The sequence below is a fragment of the Typopeltis vanoorti genome, chromosome 18, assembly GCF_054136105.1.
Source record: "Typopeltis vanoorti isolate ZY-2024b chromosome 18, IOZ_Tvanoo_1.0, whole genome shotgun sequence".
NCBI lineage: Eukaryota > Metazoa > Arthropoda > Arachnida > Uropygi > Thelyphonidae > Typopeltis > Typopeltis vanoorti.
The window spans coordinates 50,910,473-50,926,762 of record NC_143566.1 but is presented as its reverse complement, the minus strand read 5'-3'; the positions used below and the strand labels follow the sequence as shown (position 1 = coordinate 50,926,762).

Sequence of the window (16,290 nt, the reverse complement as noted above, 5' to 3'; positions counted from 1 at the left end):
TTTTGTGGACTTAATTCTCCTGCTATTATTAGCAGCAGCACTCCCCCCACCACCCTTCTTGCCCTTTCTATCCTCGCAAAAAATACTGTATCCTTCCATTTCTATTCCCATTATGATATCATCTTCATTCAAGCATGTTTGACTTATTCCAATGCTCAATCATCTTTATCACCACTTACCACATATCCACATATATCTGCTCAGTCTCAACTTCCCCACCCACATTGCGATATATTCCATCTTTATACACACATTCATTCCCACTTTCAGCATCCACTCTCCCTATGCCATGTCTCCCTGTCCACCCAGGCTCGCCCATTTATCTGTTCCTTTTGCATTCCCATTCCTTCTTCATCTCTCACACTACTACTGTTTTCACTGCCAAGCACTTCTTCCTCTTCAATATCACTGTCCTGATTTTCCCCTTCATCTCTTTCTTCTGATCTCTTGCATGCATCACACAATGTACTTCCATCCAGCAACACTTTCTTCAGTACACTCACACTCCAAAGCCATTGAAATACCTCACAAATACTTTCACTTGTTTCTATTCTTTGTTTACCTTGTTTATTTATTGCCCTAATTTCACTGCCATATAATAATGTAGTATTGCAAAAGTATTGTATATTTTTAAACATTTCTTTTTGAACAATATTCCAGATTTCATGCTTAAGCTCCACATTCATCCATTTTACACTTAGCTTATTCAGCCTTTTGACCTTTGGAATACATTCACAAGTTGATGCTATTATGTATTTCTTTGTCAATTCCCATGTAGCATTTATTTCCTTATCGCTCAACTTCTCATTCCATGTTATAGCTCCAAGATTGAGCATTCTATTCATAAGGCCTATAACCTGTAAAAATTTTGAAGTTCTTAATTTTATGTGTTTTTCTCCTTCATGTATCTCACATCGGAGGTAATTAAAAGTATTTATTTGTTTATTATTTTATTATTAATAACTATTTCACTTCTTGCTGGAGTCTGCCCATAAAATGTCATTGTTTTACTTTTATCTATGGATATTTTCATTACAAACTGTTCTACTATAATGTTTAAATTATATATTGCTCTCTGTAAATTGTCTTCCTTATCTGATATTACCTGATCATCTGCAAATAACATATTTATTTTATTATTTTGAGAAATTTCTATACCTGGGTTATTTAAAGGTTCAACTGTATTAAGTATTTTATTAATATAAATATTAAAAAGTGTTGGAGACAGAGGAGAGCTCTGACTTACTTACTAGATTGTTATTCAGACATTATTGCATTTATTTTTATTTTATTATTTTTGTATATATTCAATATTACCTATAGTAAAATATTGGGTATATTTATTCTTTGTAATATATCAAACAATATGTCTTTTTACTTCATCAAATGCTTTTTCATAATCTATAAACAAACAAAAAAAAAGTTGCATCTGAACATCCTTTTCTAAATCCATCTTGACATTATAACATGTTTTCACTACATATATTCAATTTTTCATTAAATATTGTACTATATATTTTGTAGCAAGTATTCAATAAACTAACATACCTCTGTAATTAGCAAGTTTACTTTTTATCCTCTTTTAGGTATTACTATACTTGTATTCCATTATATTGATAGCTGTCTTTGTATATATTTTATTTTAAAATTTTAATAATCTCTGATGAAAATTATTTCCAGCAAATTTATACAGTTCAGAATTCATTCAGTCTTCTCCTGCTGATTTACCATTTTTTATTTTACTTAGGTTGTTCTTTAATTTTTTCATTGTTATTATATCATTTATAAAATTTTGCAAGTTCCTGGTGTAATATTTATTTGATGTTATCATTGAAGGAGGCAACATACTACACACACACACACTTGCTGTCATATTTGTTCTTGAATTCATTCACACTAGTGGCAACACTACATCCAATGGCAATCCATTCCAATCACACATACACACCACTCTATAAGAGAAAAATCTAGATCCCATCTCCTTGATGGCATTCATTCTCAGCTTCTAAGGATGCCCTCTTGTTCTTTCCCAATCCTCCCCCATAAAATGAAAAATTCCATCAACTAAAATCTTTTATGACCCTTTCAGAAGTTTGTAAGTCTCAATCATATCACCTTTCTCCTGTCTGCAATCCACAAATTCTCAATCTGTCTTCATAACCTTCTTCTTTCTCATCCATCAGACAATGGGTTGAGTCCCCTATGTGCAAATCTTTGCCATTCGGTTCTATCTTTGGCCATTTCTGTCATCGTTCTGAAGCTTGATAATAGTGACCTTTCTTTCAAAGACTGTAGCTAAGTTCTCTGTGGTTTGTCTCTTGATCACCTTCCTTCAATGATTCCATTCAAAACTATATTAGGTAAACTGAGAGGACATTCTCTGGAAGTGTCCAAAACCATCTTAATTACTGTTTAAGAATTATAGCTATGATATCTTCACTATAGTTTAATTCGTGCCTGACTTAGTCATTTGTTTTGCGTTCCAACTAATGAGTCTTATTTATTTTTCTTAAGCATTTCATTTTGAATGCTCTGATTTCTGGTACTGCTTTCTGATTGAGTGTCCAAGTCTCAGCTCCATATGTTGCTGTAAGTATAATATTGGTTTTCTAGAGTTTTAGTTTGATGCTTTTTGAAATGCTGTTGTTTTTTCGTATTTTGTTTAATTTATTCATATTAGACAATCCTTTGTTAAGTCAGTATTTTACTGTTTCTGTGTAGTTGAGATTGTGAGTAATGAGACTGCCAAGATATATAAATTGTTTTACTTGTTCAAGTATGTGATTTTCTAAGTTTATAGAACGTTTTTCCTCATCTCTTCCTGTTTTCATTGTTTTAGTTTTACTTAGATTGATTCTCATTCCAAAAGTTTTGCATTCTTCATTTAAAATTTTATTGTTTTTTCCAATTGTCTTCATAATCATTGTTCTAAAATCCTGATATCATTTTCAACACTCTCTCCACTGTATCAGAATCACCAGGAGATCACAACTGCATACAGTAGTCCAAGTGAGGATTTATCGAGGCCTTGTAAAAAGGCAAAATGACATTGTTATCTCTGCATGTCAAAGTCATTTCAGCAGTGCAATTATTCTCTGAGTTGTATTTGCAATCTTAGCTATATGGGCCTTGAACTTCACCTTCCTATCTACTAGAACTTTATGATCCATACCCTGATCAGTTTCTCATAATATAATTCCACCAATATAATACAACAATGGATATCTAATAAAATCAAAATTTACTTACTGACACTGAACTCTCATCCATTTTCCCATACCCACAATTCCAGCCTATTCAAACCATTCTGCAAGTATTGTATATCAACCACATTCCCAATTACCATACCTATTAAGTTAAGGGGATAATAAATCCCTCATTATTTTAAAGCTGGATACGAAACTCGGAGATCGAAATCTAAGAGTTTAATGCCGAAGAACTATCAGCGAGTCCAAGCATAAGTCAACACCTGGGTTGACTTACCTAGGTATTGACTTATGCTTAGACTCGCTGATAGTTCTTCGGCATGAAACTCTTAGATTTCGATCTTCGAGTTTCGTATCCAGCTTAAAATAATGAGGGATTTATTATCCCCTTAACTTAATTTATGCCACCAGCCAAGAGGCAGTAAAATAGCCTCTTGGCTCTTTATCGTACCATACCTATCTTTGCATCACCAGCAAACAGCTGTATGTCACCTGTCAAATCCTTTCCAATGTCATTAATGTACAGACTGATGTCATTGATGTAAAGATGTAGCAATGAGTGCAATATTGCATACAACAGGTTGATAGCTTTTAGAAAAAGCTATCAACTAAATATCCACTATCTTCAATAATTTTGGCTAACTTCTCTTGAAAATATTTGGCTGCAACTTCACCTGTAATCTTCACGTTATGAAGTGCATTCCTTTTTAAAAACCCGGTTTACCATCCCTTGCTAGCCGAAAATTCTTTATCAGTCTGGGAAGAGGAAGTAGAAGGCTCCAATTGGTTCATCTGTTCATAAAACCGAAGAGCTATTTGTTTAATTAAATAACCACCTATGGGAATTCTTCTTGGAGTTAATTCTTCAATCCAAATTATGAGCACTTGTTCCGTGTTTTCTAATCAAGCATCTCTCGAGTACGATGATAATTTAGCACTTAGTTTTGTGCTAGAAATGACAGATTTTCTTATTGCAACTTCATTCTTTTTAATTGCTCATAGTAGATTCGCCTAAATTAAAATGTTTATCAATCACCGTAGATCCCTCTCCTTTTGCTAAGCGATCTAAAATTGCAATTTTCGTTTCCAAAGAAATTGCTTTTCTTTGGTGCTTTTTTCCCTCCACTGGGCCAAATTTAATTAATTAATAATTAATGATAATTATTAATTAATAATAAAAAATCAGCTAAATTAACAATTAATTATTAATGAATACATTACAAAATAACCAAGGTGTTCCATGAAAATTTCAGGATTTGTGAAGTGTTTCCGTTGTAGGAAAAGTTTGGGAAACGCTGGATTACCCTATTATCGGAATGGATTCTCCTTCTGTTGACATGTGCAGAAATGTCAAAAGGTCTCATACCTGTGGGCGTGCACCGCATAACTTTAAATCCACATAAAAAGAGACCCGAGTGTAGTCTATTATTAATTTTTGTCCTGTTATACTCTATATATATTTATAAAACATATTCATTATTTTTAAAAATTATAATATATTATGTAATTAATGAGTCAGTTTCCTTATTTTTTTTTTAATTTATTCCCATTCTGGCATTAAGATCTCCAGCTATAATTATATTATCTATTTTATTTAATTTTTCATATATTTCTTGTGTTTATAAACGTCATCATTTCATTCTTCTTTTCCTTCTTCAAAGGCATATACTCCATCAACTGTTAAATTGCTTTATTTAATTTTAATTGCACTTTTAATATTCTTTTATTCTGGTATGTATAATAGTTATTTTTTGCTTTGATTGATTTATGGATCCAAATCATTATGCCGGCTTTCACATGTTCCCTCTATATGCTACTTAACTGCTGTTAATTTCTGAAGATTACAGCAATTTCTTGTTATAGCTAAATATGTTTGATTATATATTATATTGTATATACCATTATAACAAACTACTGAAAAGTCCTAACTGAAATCCAATTAGGCACAATTCTACCACCAATGGATGTTTGCTATAGCAGACTCTCCACTTCAACAAAAATTCCTGTTGTTCCTAGAGTTTGTTATAGTAAGTCAACTGTATATTACACATCTCTCATCTCATCTTCCTTATCCCTCTTTTACCTTGCAGTGTCGAGAGTTTATTAATTATCGGACCTCAAACCATTCACAGGATAAGGCAGTTAGTCCTATGCCCTGGTGTATCCTATGTCTATAGTGTTGAGTTCTCAAGGCCGGCTTGCAGGATGAAAAACCCCAGGATAAACTGAGGAAAAAACCCTACTGTCCATGCCCAAGACCGGCTAACTTGGCTATGGCTGAGGAAGATCCTTCAGCTCCTCACGTCACCGATGGGAATCGAACCTAGGACACTCCCTCCCCAGGCATATGGGTGCAAAGCACACAGTGAGTTAGGGAGGTAGGCATCCTTGCTAACTCCCTAAAGTTAGCAAGGATGTGAAGTTACAGGCTCGAGAAGGCAACGAGGTCAGCGAGGGTCGAGCAGTTACTGGGATAAAATGTACATTACGACGACGGAGTTTCGCTAATCATCGTAGAAGATGATTCGCAATCACCAACAGGACCTGCATTCCAGCCATTAGATGCCAGAAGTGCAAAACAACTAATTTAAGTTGTTCCTAGAAGAAAGTAGATACCGGAGTTCAATGCCGCCAAGTTCCCGACGCTTGCAAAAAGTAAGAGGAGATCTAGATAATCCCGGAGAAAGTACCGTTTTCGTTGCTTAAGGTCGGAAGGTAATAGAAGGAAGTGATTCCAAGGATCAATCAGAGAGGACCAGACAACTGTTTTAAAGTAAGATCTTTCTATTGTTTTAGCTATAGGCAGAATTGTGATGGTGACTTGTAGAGTTTGTTTGTTATGATACTTGAGGACTTTAGGTTTTATAATAACCTTTGAATGGTGTTGTTAAATTATATGTAAGAGAAAACTTGGCTAATTGTTAATGTGAAATATAGCGTGTTTAATATTATTGCTAGTAGCTATATGCCTGAGTTTGTTTAAGTGAGATTGCTTTAAGTGTGATAAGGTGTTAACAAAGGAAATATTATAGACACGTGGTCTTACAAGAATTGCCTTCATAAGAGTAGTAATTGTGAATTGTATTGAGAATTGTCTTTGAAGCATAGAACCCGATTTACTTGAATCTTTAGTTTTAAGCTTTTGTACATTTCCTTAATGATAAATAAATTGTTTTCATGTTTAAATTACTTGCCTAATTTCTATTTCCAATGCACTACTCATTAATTTGAATCTGTGTATCCTAAAGTTAGATTGCCACGACTGTAGATTAGTAAATATACATTGAAAGATTTAGTGATAGATAAGAGAGGAAAGTTCCATACATTTTACTGTGTGTTATTCTTTTGGAAGGAGATTCAACTCCTGCCAACGAATTTAGTGGCGCAGCTGGAAACTAAATAAATTTTCCAAATTCAGTTGAGAATAAACAGCGGTAGGTCAGACAAAGAGATTGACTCCAGCCAGAAGCGATTTCTTTGTTCTGTATGTTTTGCACAAGTGAGCTTTATTATTTGCGGCCATAAGTCAGAAGTATAGTAAAGGTTAAGAAGAAAGGTTTAAAAAATAACTATAGTTTTTACAAAGGCGCAGAAGACAAGATATATTTAAAGATTGGATAACATATTTAAAATAACAACAACATTTTAACATTAGCATTCCATTTCTTGTGAGTTTTTAGTGCTATTTTAAGCAATTCGATAATACAATATCTCAATAAAAATATGCTATAAATACACTAAATGTTCTAAAAACACAAAAATCTCCCTCTAATATACCATAAAACATCGATTTTTCTGAGGAAAAAACCGCAATAAAACACCATTTTACATAAGCACTAAGTAAATAAACCACTCACAATGTAGCCTCAAACCTAATATTTTGCATCAATAATCAATTTTACATCTATATGTATTGGTGTTATTAACATATTAACATTTATATTTTTATATCTACATACTATTTTACACTATATAATCCAAACATTATGGGGGTAGTTTATATTACATTGCAACAATTGGAAGCTGATCCTACTGGCAAAATTAAATAATTTTGAGTAATTGGATAAGTCTCTATTTTGACAGTGGTGATAGTCTCCTGAAGTGATAATGTGTCGTATTCTTGTATTACAGGCATCCAGATGAAGTCCAGTAGCTTACAGTCAGAGTAAGTGATCGACAGTCTGAAGGTTTGGACAACAAATGCATAATGGCAATTCCAGAATATACAATCTATGTAGGTAGTGTCTTAATATTTTATGTCCTATTAATAGCATAGCTAAACCTGGAAAGACAGCATCTATTTTCAGCCAGAATCTGCATCTGGTACTTTGCATGAACTCTTTTGCTGTTGATCCATTTTTAGATGTTTTCCATTCTTATTCCCACAAGTTTAAGCTTATTTCTTCTCCAAGTGTTTTTATAGCTGATTTTGAGTACTACTGGTAACTCATTTCTAACCATTCATTTAGAGTTGGTTAGAAATGAGTTACCAGTAGTGTGTGTGTATGAATCCCATCCATGAAAGGTGTTAGATTATTTGAAAATCATGCTCTAGAGACCAAATCAGACCTCTGACAAGAAGGATGTTACCTATTGAACATTGTATTCACTTATCCACTTAAAGACTAACATTCATGCTACCAGTGAAACTCAAAACCAATAGCATTGGTTGGAAAGCAGATATTCTATCCTATTCAGCAGCAGCCAGGCAAGGAATGAAGCAATATTTAAACAGTTTGTCTGATTTCAATGACACTTGTAAAAGTACAAGCAAGCAAGCTGGCACCCTTATAACAAAAATGCCAACATTAAAATATTTATCAACATAAAAATTCACATACATGAAGAGACAAAAAATACTAAACAAAAGCAAAGAAACATAATTAACTAGGAAACATCCTGTTTAACATCTTAAACTGTGCAAAGAGAGCAAACTACTCTGGAAATTTAAGATATTATGGAAATAATATATCACACACCCCAAACATTTATACTAGACATTCTAAGATTTTTTTTTTCAGTTGAAAAACAAATTACGAAAACATTTATTGCAAAAAAGTATTAAAATTATATCATCCAGGTGGTGACATTGCAGAAACGAATAAACCAGTAGATTATACGGGAATTGTGGTTAATGAAGTGGAGGTGAGTAGTCTATTGCATAACCTCAATGTCAATACATCTGTGGGATTGGATGGTATACCAGCTCGTGTTGTACGAGAAGCAGCTAAAGAATTGTCAGTACCCTTGACCATTTTGTTTAATTTGAGTCTCGGGTCTGGGTTAGTCCCGAGCGGGTGGAAAGAGGGGAAAATAGTTCCACTGCATAAAGGTGGTTCCAAGACTGCTGTTGTAAATTACCGACCGATTAGCATATCAGGAATCATTGTCAAGGTCTTAGAGAAATTAGTCAAGAAAAGAATACAGGATTGGATAGATGAAAATAGGATATTGTATGGGGGACAACATGGTTTGGTGAAGGGTAGATCATGCCTCAGTAACTTCCTCACGTTTTATAACACAGTGACGGCTGAACTGGATAGGGGTAATGGGTTTACAGTGATACTACTGGACCTTGCCAAGGCCTTTGATAGGATACCACATGGAACCCTAATCAGTAAACTGGAGCAGATGGGTATAGATATAGGGTTGGTGAGATGGATAAGAGGGTGGTTGAAGGAGAGATATCAAAGAGTGGTTTATTCAGGAGTGGAGTCTAAAAGACGTCTTGTGACTAGTGGAGTGCCACAGGGCTCTGTTCTTGGACCACTGCTTTTCAATTTGTTCATCAATGATATTGGAAAGGATCTGAGAGGAAGTGTTCACTTGTTTGCTGATGATGCAAAGTTGGGTAGAGCAATTGTGAGTGCACAAGATGTCAAAATTTTACAGGATGATTTGGATAGTTTGGAGGACTGGGCTAGGAAAAATGGATGTCAATTTAATGTGGCAAAGTGTAAGGTTATGCACTTTGGGGTGAAAAGAATAGCAGCAGTATATCGCATTGGTGGAACCATACTCCAGGAGATTGATGAGGCCAGGGATTTGGGAGTGTTGGTGGATAGGGAGTTGAAGTTTGGGGGGCACATTGCAAAAGTAACTAAAACAGCTCACCAAATCACTTGGCTTCTGAAAAATACTTTAACATGCAGAGACGAACAAGTTGTTGTTCCTCTGTATCGAGCCTTGATAAGACCCCATCTGGACTTCTGTGCCCAGTTATGGGCACCAGGGTTTCTTCGTGATGGGGAGGAAGTGGAGAGGGTCCAGAGACGAGTGACCAAGATGATAGCAGGTCTGTGGAATGAACCTTATGAGAATAGGTTGAAGATTTGTGGGTTGCAGAAATTGGACGATAGGCGAAGGAGGGGTGATATGATTGAGACATTCAAATTACTGAAGGGTTTTTATAAGATTAATCCAGAAGATATTTTTGAGAATAGGACTGGTGGTGGTAGGACAAGGGGCCATACATGGAAGCTGGGCAAGAGCGTGGTTGACAAGGGTGTTAGAGCTAGGTTCTTTACTTGGAGAGTGGTAAATGAGTGGAATAAGCTTCCAGAGTCTGTTGTGGGTGCTACAACCGTGAATGAGTTCAAGGCAAGGTATGATAGATACTGTGTGAATGTTGAATAGTTGTTCTTGACATGATGTTAGGGCCTCCCTCGATGAGTCTGTCGACTCCTTGGAGTTTCCCAGAACAACAACAATAATAATAATAATAATAATAAAATCACTACTGTATTCAACAACCAAGGAACAATTTACCTACCTCACTTTCTGCAAAGCTTTTTTCACTTTCATTATCTGAGAAATTACTTCCCTCACTATCAGACATCCTTATTTCTGAAATTCAAATTAAGAAGGGGAAAAAAAATGTTTTAGAAGATATTATACTGAAGTTTAAGATTTTAAATTATAATTAATATAATTTATCATTTAAAAAAGTCGACAGACATTAATTAGCATGTACAGATGTTTAATCCATTATCCCAGTGTAAGAAAACAAAATTTGCACCTGAATATCTTTATGACTAGGCTACTTGTATATAGAAGCTGATGAGTTTACACCAACTGGCTTAGTATCCCATAATATAAAGTACACTTCCTTTCAGAAGGGTATATTATTATCATTATCGGACCTCCATGGAGTCATGAGACTCATCACAGGCAGTTTCAGGTCCCACTCTAGCAACACACACACACACACACACAATACAGCTCATCGCATACAGTGTGATTAAATTCATTCACTGTCTCTGCACTTGCTACACTTTCAGGCAATACATTCTAATCACCCACATTATTCTGGTAATTACTCCCTTACGAACTTACATGTCTCAATCATGTCCCCCCCCCTTTCCTTCTCCTATCCACAGGACTCTGCAATTTTGCATCATTCTCTCAATCTATTGCCGGCCTGGTTGACCAAGTGGTTAGCATATCCACTCTGCAGCCAAAAGGTTGCAGGTTCAAATCCCTTAGTTCAATTGCAGGTTCGAATGGCTTAGTATCCCATAATACAAAGCACACTTCCTTTCAGAAGGGAATATTATCCCTCCATGGAGTCATGAGACTCATCACAGGCAGTTTCAGGTCCCACTCTAGCAATACACACACACACACACACACACACACACACACACACACACACACACACACACACACACACACACACACAATACAGCTCATCGCATACAGTGTGATTAAATTCATTCACTGTCTCTGCACTTGCTACACTTTCAGGCAATACATTCTAATCACCCACATTATTCTGGTAATTACTCCCTTACGAACTTACATGTCTCAATCATGTCCCCCCCCCTTTCCTTCTCCTATCCACAGGACTCTGCAATTTTGCATCATTCTCTCAATCTATTGCCGGCCTGGTTGACCGAGTGGTTAGCATATCCACTCTGCAGCCAAAAGGTTGCAGGTTCAAATCCCTTAGTTCAATTGCAGGTTCGAATGGCTTAGTATCCCATAATACAAAGCACACTTCCTTTCAGAAGGGAATATTATCATCATCATCAGACCTCCATGGAGTCATGAGACTCATCACAGGCAGTTTCAGGTCCCACTCTAGCAATACACACACACACACACACACACACACACACACACACACACACACACACACACACACACACACACAATACAGCTCATCGCATACAGTGTGATTAAATTCATTCACTGTCTCTGCACTTGCTACACTTTCAGGCAATACATTCTAATCACCCACAATTCTCCACACAAAACAGCTTCCAGGGTGGTCTCTTGTTCTATGAAAAATTTCATCCACATTATTCTGGTAATTACTCCCTTACGAACTCACATGTCTCAATCATGTCCCCCCCTTTCCTTCTCCTATCCACAGGACTCTGCAATTTTGCATCATTCTCTCAATCTATTGCCGGCCTGGTTGACCGAGTGGTTAGCATATCTGCTCTCCAGCCAAAAGGTTGCAGGTTCGAATCCCGCTGTGGGCATGGATGTTTGTGATTATCTGTGAAAATACTAGTGGTGGTGGGGTAGATGGCATCGATGTAGATGATGATGGTGTTGGTGGTTGCGGCTGGATTGAGTGATGGAGAGTAGGTTCCTTCCCTCGATGAGTCTCTGGACTCCCTGGAGGTGTCGCGTAGTAATAATAATATTCTCATACTTAATATTCTACAGATCCAAAACAAACTTAGTGGATTGTCTCTGGAAACCAGGCAATTAAATCTGTGCACAGTAATGCATGTGCAGTCTGATCAACATCTTGTACAATGGAATCATAGTATTATCCTTTCTTTTAGTGTTACACGGTGATCAGCATTCCCTTTTGAAATTATGGATTCTACAACCATATTAAAATAACTCGTTTTATTATCCCGACGTTTCGATCTTCATATCAAGATCATCATCTGGAGAATACATAAATAAACAAGACAAGCTGCGTTACATTTCAAACCGTAAGCTAGAGAAACCCTGATTTGATCACATGCTACTCACTGGCATGACCTCTAGTGGAAAAAAAAAAAAATTACATCAAGCTAGATTTAATTTATGATTAAATGAATAAACATTCTTGCTTACAGATGGTTTTTCCTTCCAGTAACAGTGATGTCCTATTTCTATTATTACAATTGTTATTTTTGATTTAAAAAAAAAAAAAAAATTATAAATTACAACATAAATAAACATTCTTTCTTATAGATTTTTTTCTTTAACAGTGATGTCCTATTTTTTTAGTATTAAAGTTATTTTAGATTTAGGATCCTGGATTTTCTACAGTCCTGTTTATAGTTGTTCTTAGAGGGGAAGGATTCGTGGGACGAATATATGCCTTCCATATGTATGGGATTTTTAGACCATCGTTATTTTTTAGATTGGAGTTGTTGATAATGATCTCACAAGCTTCCTTAAATTTGCATTCATACCATGTTTTGGTATGTAGACAACTAGTGCTTTTCTAGTCAATTCTATGTAAGGTGTTCAGGGCATGATCAGAAAGGCCAGCTTCACCATAATTATTATATCAGATGTGTCGTTTATGTTCTTTTTGTCTGATCGGAATTGTGCATCCTGTTTCTCCTATATATGGTATGTTACAGGTGCAATGAATACGGTATACTCCAGGGTGGGCCAGCGGAAGGAATGAGTCTTTGGATGAGTTGAGTAAGCTTTTTAATTTTGCAGGAGGTTTAAAAGTGGCTTTGAGGTTGTATTTTTGTAGTACTCTGTTTATTTTGTCTGATGTCCCTTTAATGTAGGGAATGGTTATAGTTTTACTGTAGTCTGGTTTGTCTTCATTTTTTATTGAGGTCTTGTAGAGAATTTTGTTAATAGTGTTTTGGCTGTATCCATTTTTTTGAAAAGTATTGCTGATCACTTTAAATTCGTTTGTCAGTGCCTGTTCACTGGAGCAGATCTTCAGAGCCCTGTTTTTTAGGGTATTGATGACACCTAGTTTTTGTGTTGGATGGTGGTAGGAGTTTATGTGTATATATTGGCCAGTATGTGTCAGTTTCCGGTAAACTGTGAGGGAAAGATTGCCTGAGAGAAGACGTGTGACAAGTGTATATAGAAACGGCAGTGTGTTATGTTTTTCAATCTCAATTGTGAACTGTATACATTTGTGTTGTTTGTTTAGGTGGCTAAGGAATGTGTCTAGTGTCTGGCGGCCATGAGACCAGATCGCGAAAACATCGTCAACGTATCAAAGCCAGACTTTGTTTTTGATATAGGAGGTGGAATGACCTACCAGCTCCTCTTTGACAGGAATATCTTCTCTAAGATATTCCTGCCAATCTTATACTCTGCATCCGACATCTTAGCTTCTCAAATTTTAAAACCTACATTTTGCTTTTGCTACACTGGTAACCCCAATCACCCAGTCTATTCAAGTCCTCTTGCAAGGCTACAACAACTGTTCTACTCCTCATAATTTAGTCAGCTTAAAGGTTAAATTGCAATGGCCCTAAAACAGGTCCTTGAGGTACACTACTAGTGACTTTCCTCTTCTGGAATATCGCCACCCCATGCACAACTAACTGGTACCTATTAGATAGCCAATGTCCAATCCAATAATCTATCACCCAAACCCAATTGTTCCAATTTACTTACAAACTTGTCATGTGGCAATCTATCAAAGGCCTAATTATATGATGAGCCAAAGGCTTCAATACCAAGAACAGTGCTCGGAGCTTGCTCCACCCTTACTATGAGTTGCCCCATGTTGTACTACCATATGGACTATCCAGGTATTTGCTCACGCTTGGACTCGCCGAACTTTATATAGTTTCTATATTCGGCATGAAACTCTTTGAGTTTCTTATTCGGCTATGAAACAATATGGGATGTAATATCCCTTAAATTAAATAATATCAAAGGCTTTTTGAGGCCTGTAAAAATCTAAATATACTACTACTATGTATGCATCCCCCTTGTCCAATGCATTTTGTTATAATAAGTAGATTACTAAAGCACAATCTTCCATTAACAAATCCATGCTGCCCATCAAAGAGAAATCTACTGGTGTCAACCCAGTTCTGAATCCTGGTTCTCACTTGCCTCTCAACCTTAAGAACTCCAGGCAAGCAGATTGGTCTATAATTCGAAGCCTTAGTCTTACCATCCCCTTTATGAAGTGGAACAATTCTGATCTGTTTCCATTCATTGCTACATATACATACTTAGAGCTGGCCTGGTTGGCCAAGTGGTTAGCGTATCCAAGAGGATGCGGGTTCGAATCCCATGTAGGCATGGATGTTTGTGATTATCTTCTCCCAATATGGACTGGGTCATCATGGGAGTAATAGACCCAAAACCTCCTGTAATGGGAAGGCCTTCACCCTGCAGTAGGTAAAAAAAATAGGCTATTAATTTTTTTTTAATTTTTATACATACATACAGGATGATCAAAATTAAGTATTCCTGTTTAAGGGATACTTTCTGGAGCATCACCCAGTGATCCAAATGCTGCAAAACTTTGCAGGAATATACTGTGCATCATGCAGGAAACAATATCTGAAGAAAAAAGTTTCAAAATTCACCACCAGGGGCATCGTAAACACCAAATGCATGGAATTTGCATATCACACAACTCAGCAGGTGCCAGGAGGGTTTAAAAAGATGGATGTGGGATATTATCCACAATGGTGGCACTAATCTTGCCCAAATGTGCTTGACTCATGAAGCTGTATATACCTAAACAATTGCAATGCTGTTGCTGCACTCTGTGAATTTCATCACCTGAACAAATGTTGATGAACTCCACTATCTCCACGTGCTCTGTGACAAATGATTAGTCGTTTTGAAGAAACAGGATTGTTAGCAGTTAGACTTGGCAGAGGTTGCAAACCAATCAGTTCACAACAAGCGAATGAAGCTGCTACTGCCAGTGGAGCAGCCCATGAATAACAGCATTGGTTGCTGCAGTACATGTGCCTTGCTGTATCAAGGCACAACGATGTGCCTTGATACAACAAGCATAACGATATGTCGTACACAACTGCCTGGAAAATTCTGCATTTCTACCCATTCGAGATAACCCTGACACAAGAGTTGGACCCACAGGACTTTGAAAGTCAACTGAAGTTGGACACTGCGTGGCATGGATGATTTTGTGGGGAAGATAAGGCTCACCTTCACATGAATGGGGCTGTGAATACCCACAATTTCCAGGCATGGGCTATGCAAAACCTGCATGCAATCCAACAAATTCCTTTGCTTTCACCCAAAATTACTGCCTGGTGCAGGTTTGTAGTTTCATTTATCACTGAACAATTCTTTTGAGGACATTCACCAGTCAGGCCCTGTGTAACTGCCAAGAGGTATCACAATGCTATTATTATTATTACAAGACACCTCCAAAGAGTCCACAGACTCATCGAGAGAGGACACCTACTCTACAGCTCTCTGTCTCCACCACTCAGCAACTACAACTAACCACAACTACACCAACGCCATCTATCATCCACCACCACCACTATTATTTCCAGAGACAATCACAAACATCCATGCCCATGGCAGGATTCGAACCTGCAGCCTCTTGGCTGGAGAGCAGATACACTAATCACTTGGCAAAGAAGGCCAGTGATAAACAATTTGTTGTGCCACAGTTACAGCAGTGCATGGATTCAGTCATTTTCATGGAGGATGGGAGGGGGGCCCTCTGCACACATTGGTCAACCCATACAGGAGGTTCTTCAAGAACATTTCATGGAAGCCAGAGCGATCAGCCATGTGCTTCCCACTGCATGGCTGCCTTGTTCACCTGATGAAAGCCAGCAAAGCACAACATGTGTGCAACATCAGTCCTATTCTGGCATTGAACATACTGTGCAAAAGATGCAATTCGTGGCATACTGGGAAGAGCAGCATTAAACAGTACAGCTCATAAATGCATAATGGAAGTGAATAAAGATGTGCTATTTATGCTAGTGTTGCTTTTCTCCTTATATCCACACACACAGAAAAAAATTACTACATCTACATTCAGCACATCATACAACACCCCTTGGGGATGAATTTTGCAACTATTATTTTTCTCACTGTATTTCACAATGTATTTCTGCAAAGTCTTACAGCATTTGGA

The 16,290-nt window shown here is 36.8% G+C and overlaps 1 protein-coding gene across 1 annotated transcript in view; it reads right to left on the bottom strand.

Moving 5' to 3' along the window:
• Spt5 (Transcription elongation factor subunit Spt5) overlaps positions 1 to 16,290 on the bottom strand; it is a 428,434-nt gene that overhangs the window by 405,389 nt on the left and 6,755 nt on the right. The window contains 1 exon segment of the mRNA XM_090408290.1: positions 9,979 to 10,052. Within this exon segment, the coding sequence (XP_090264416.1) occupies positions 9,979 to 10,044 (66 nt within the window). The 5' untranslated portion in view covers positions 10,045 to 10,052.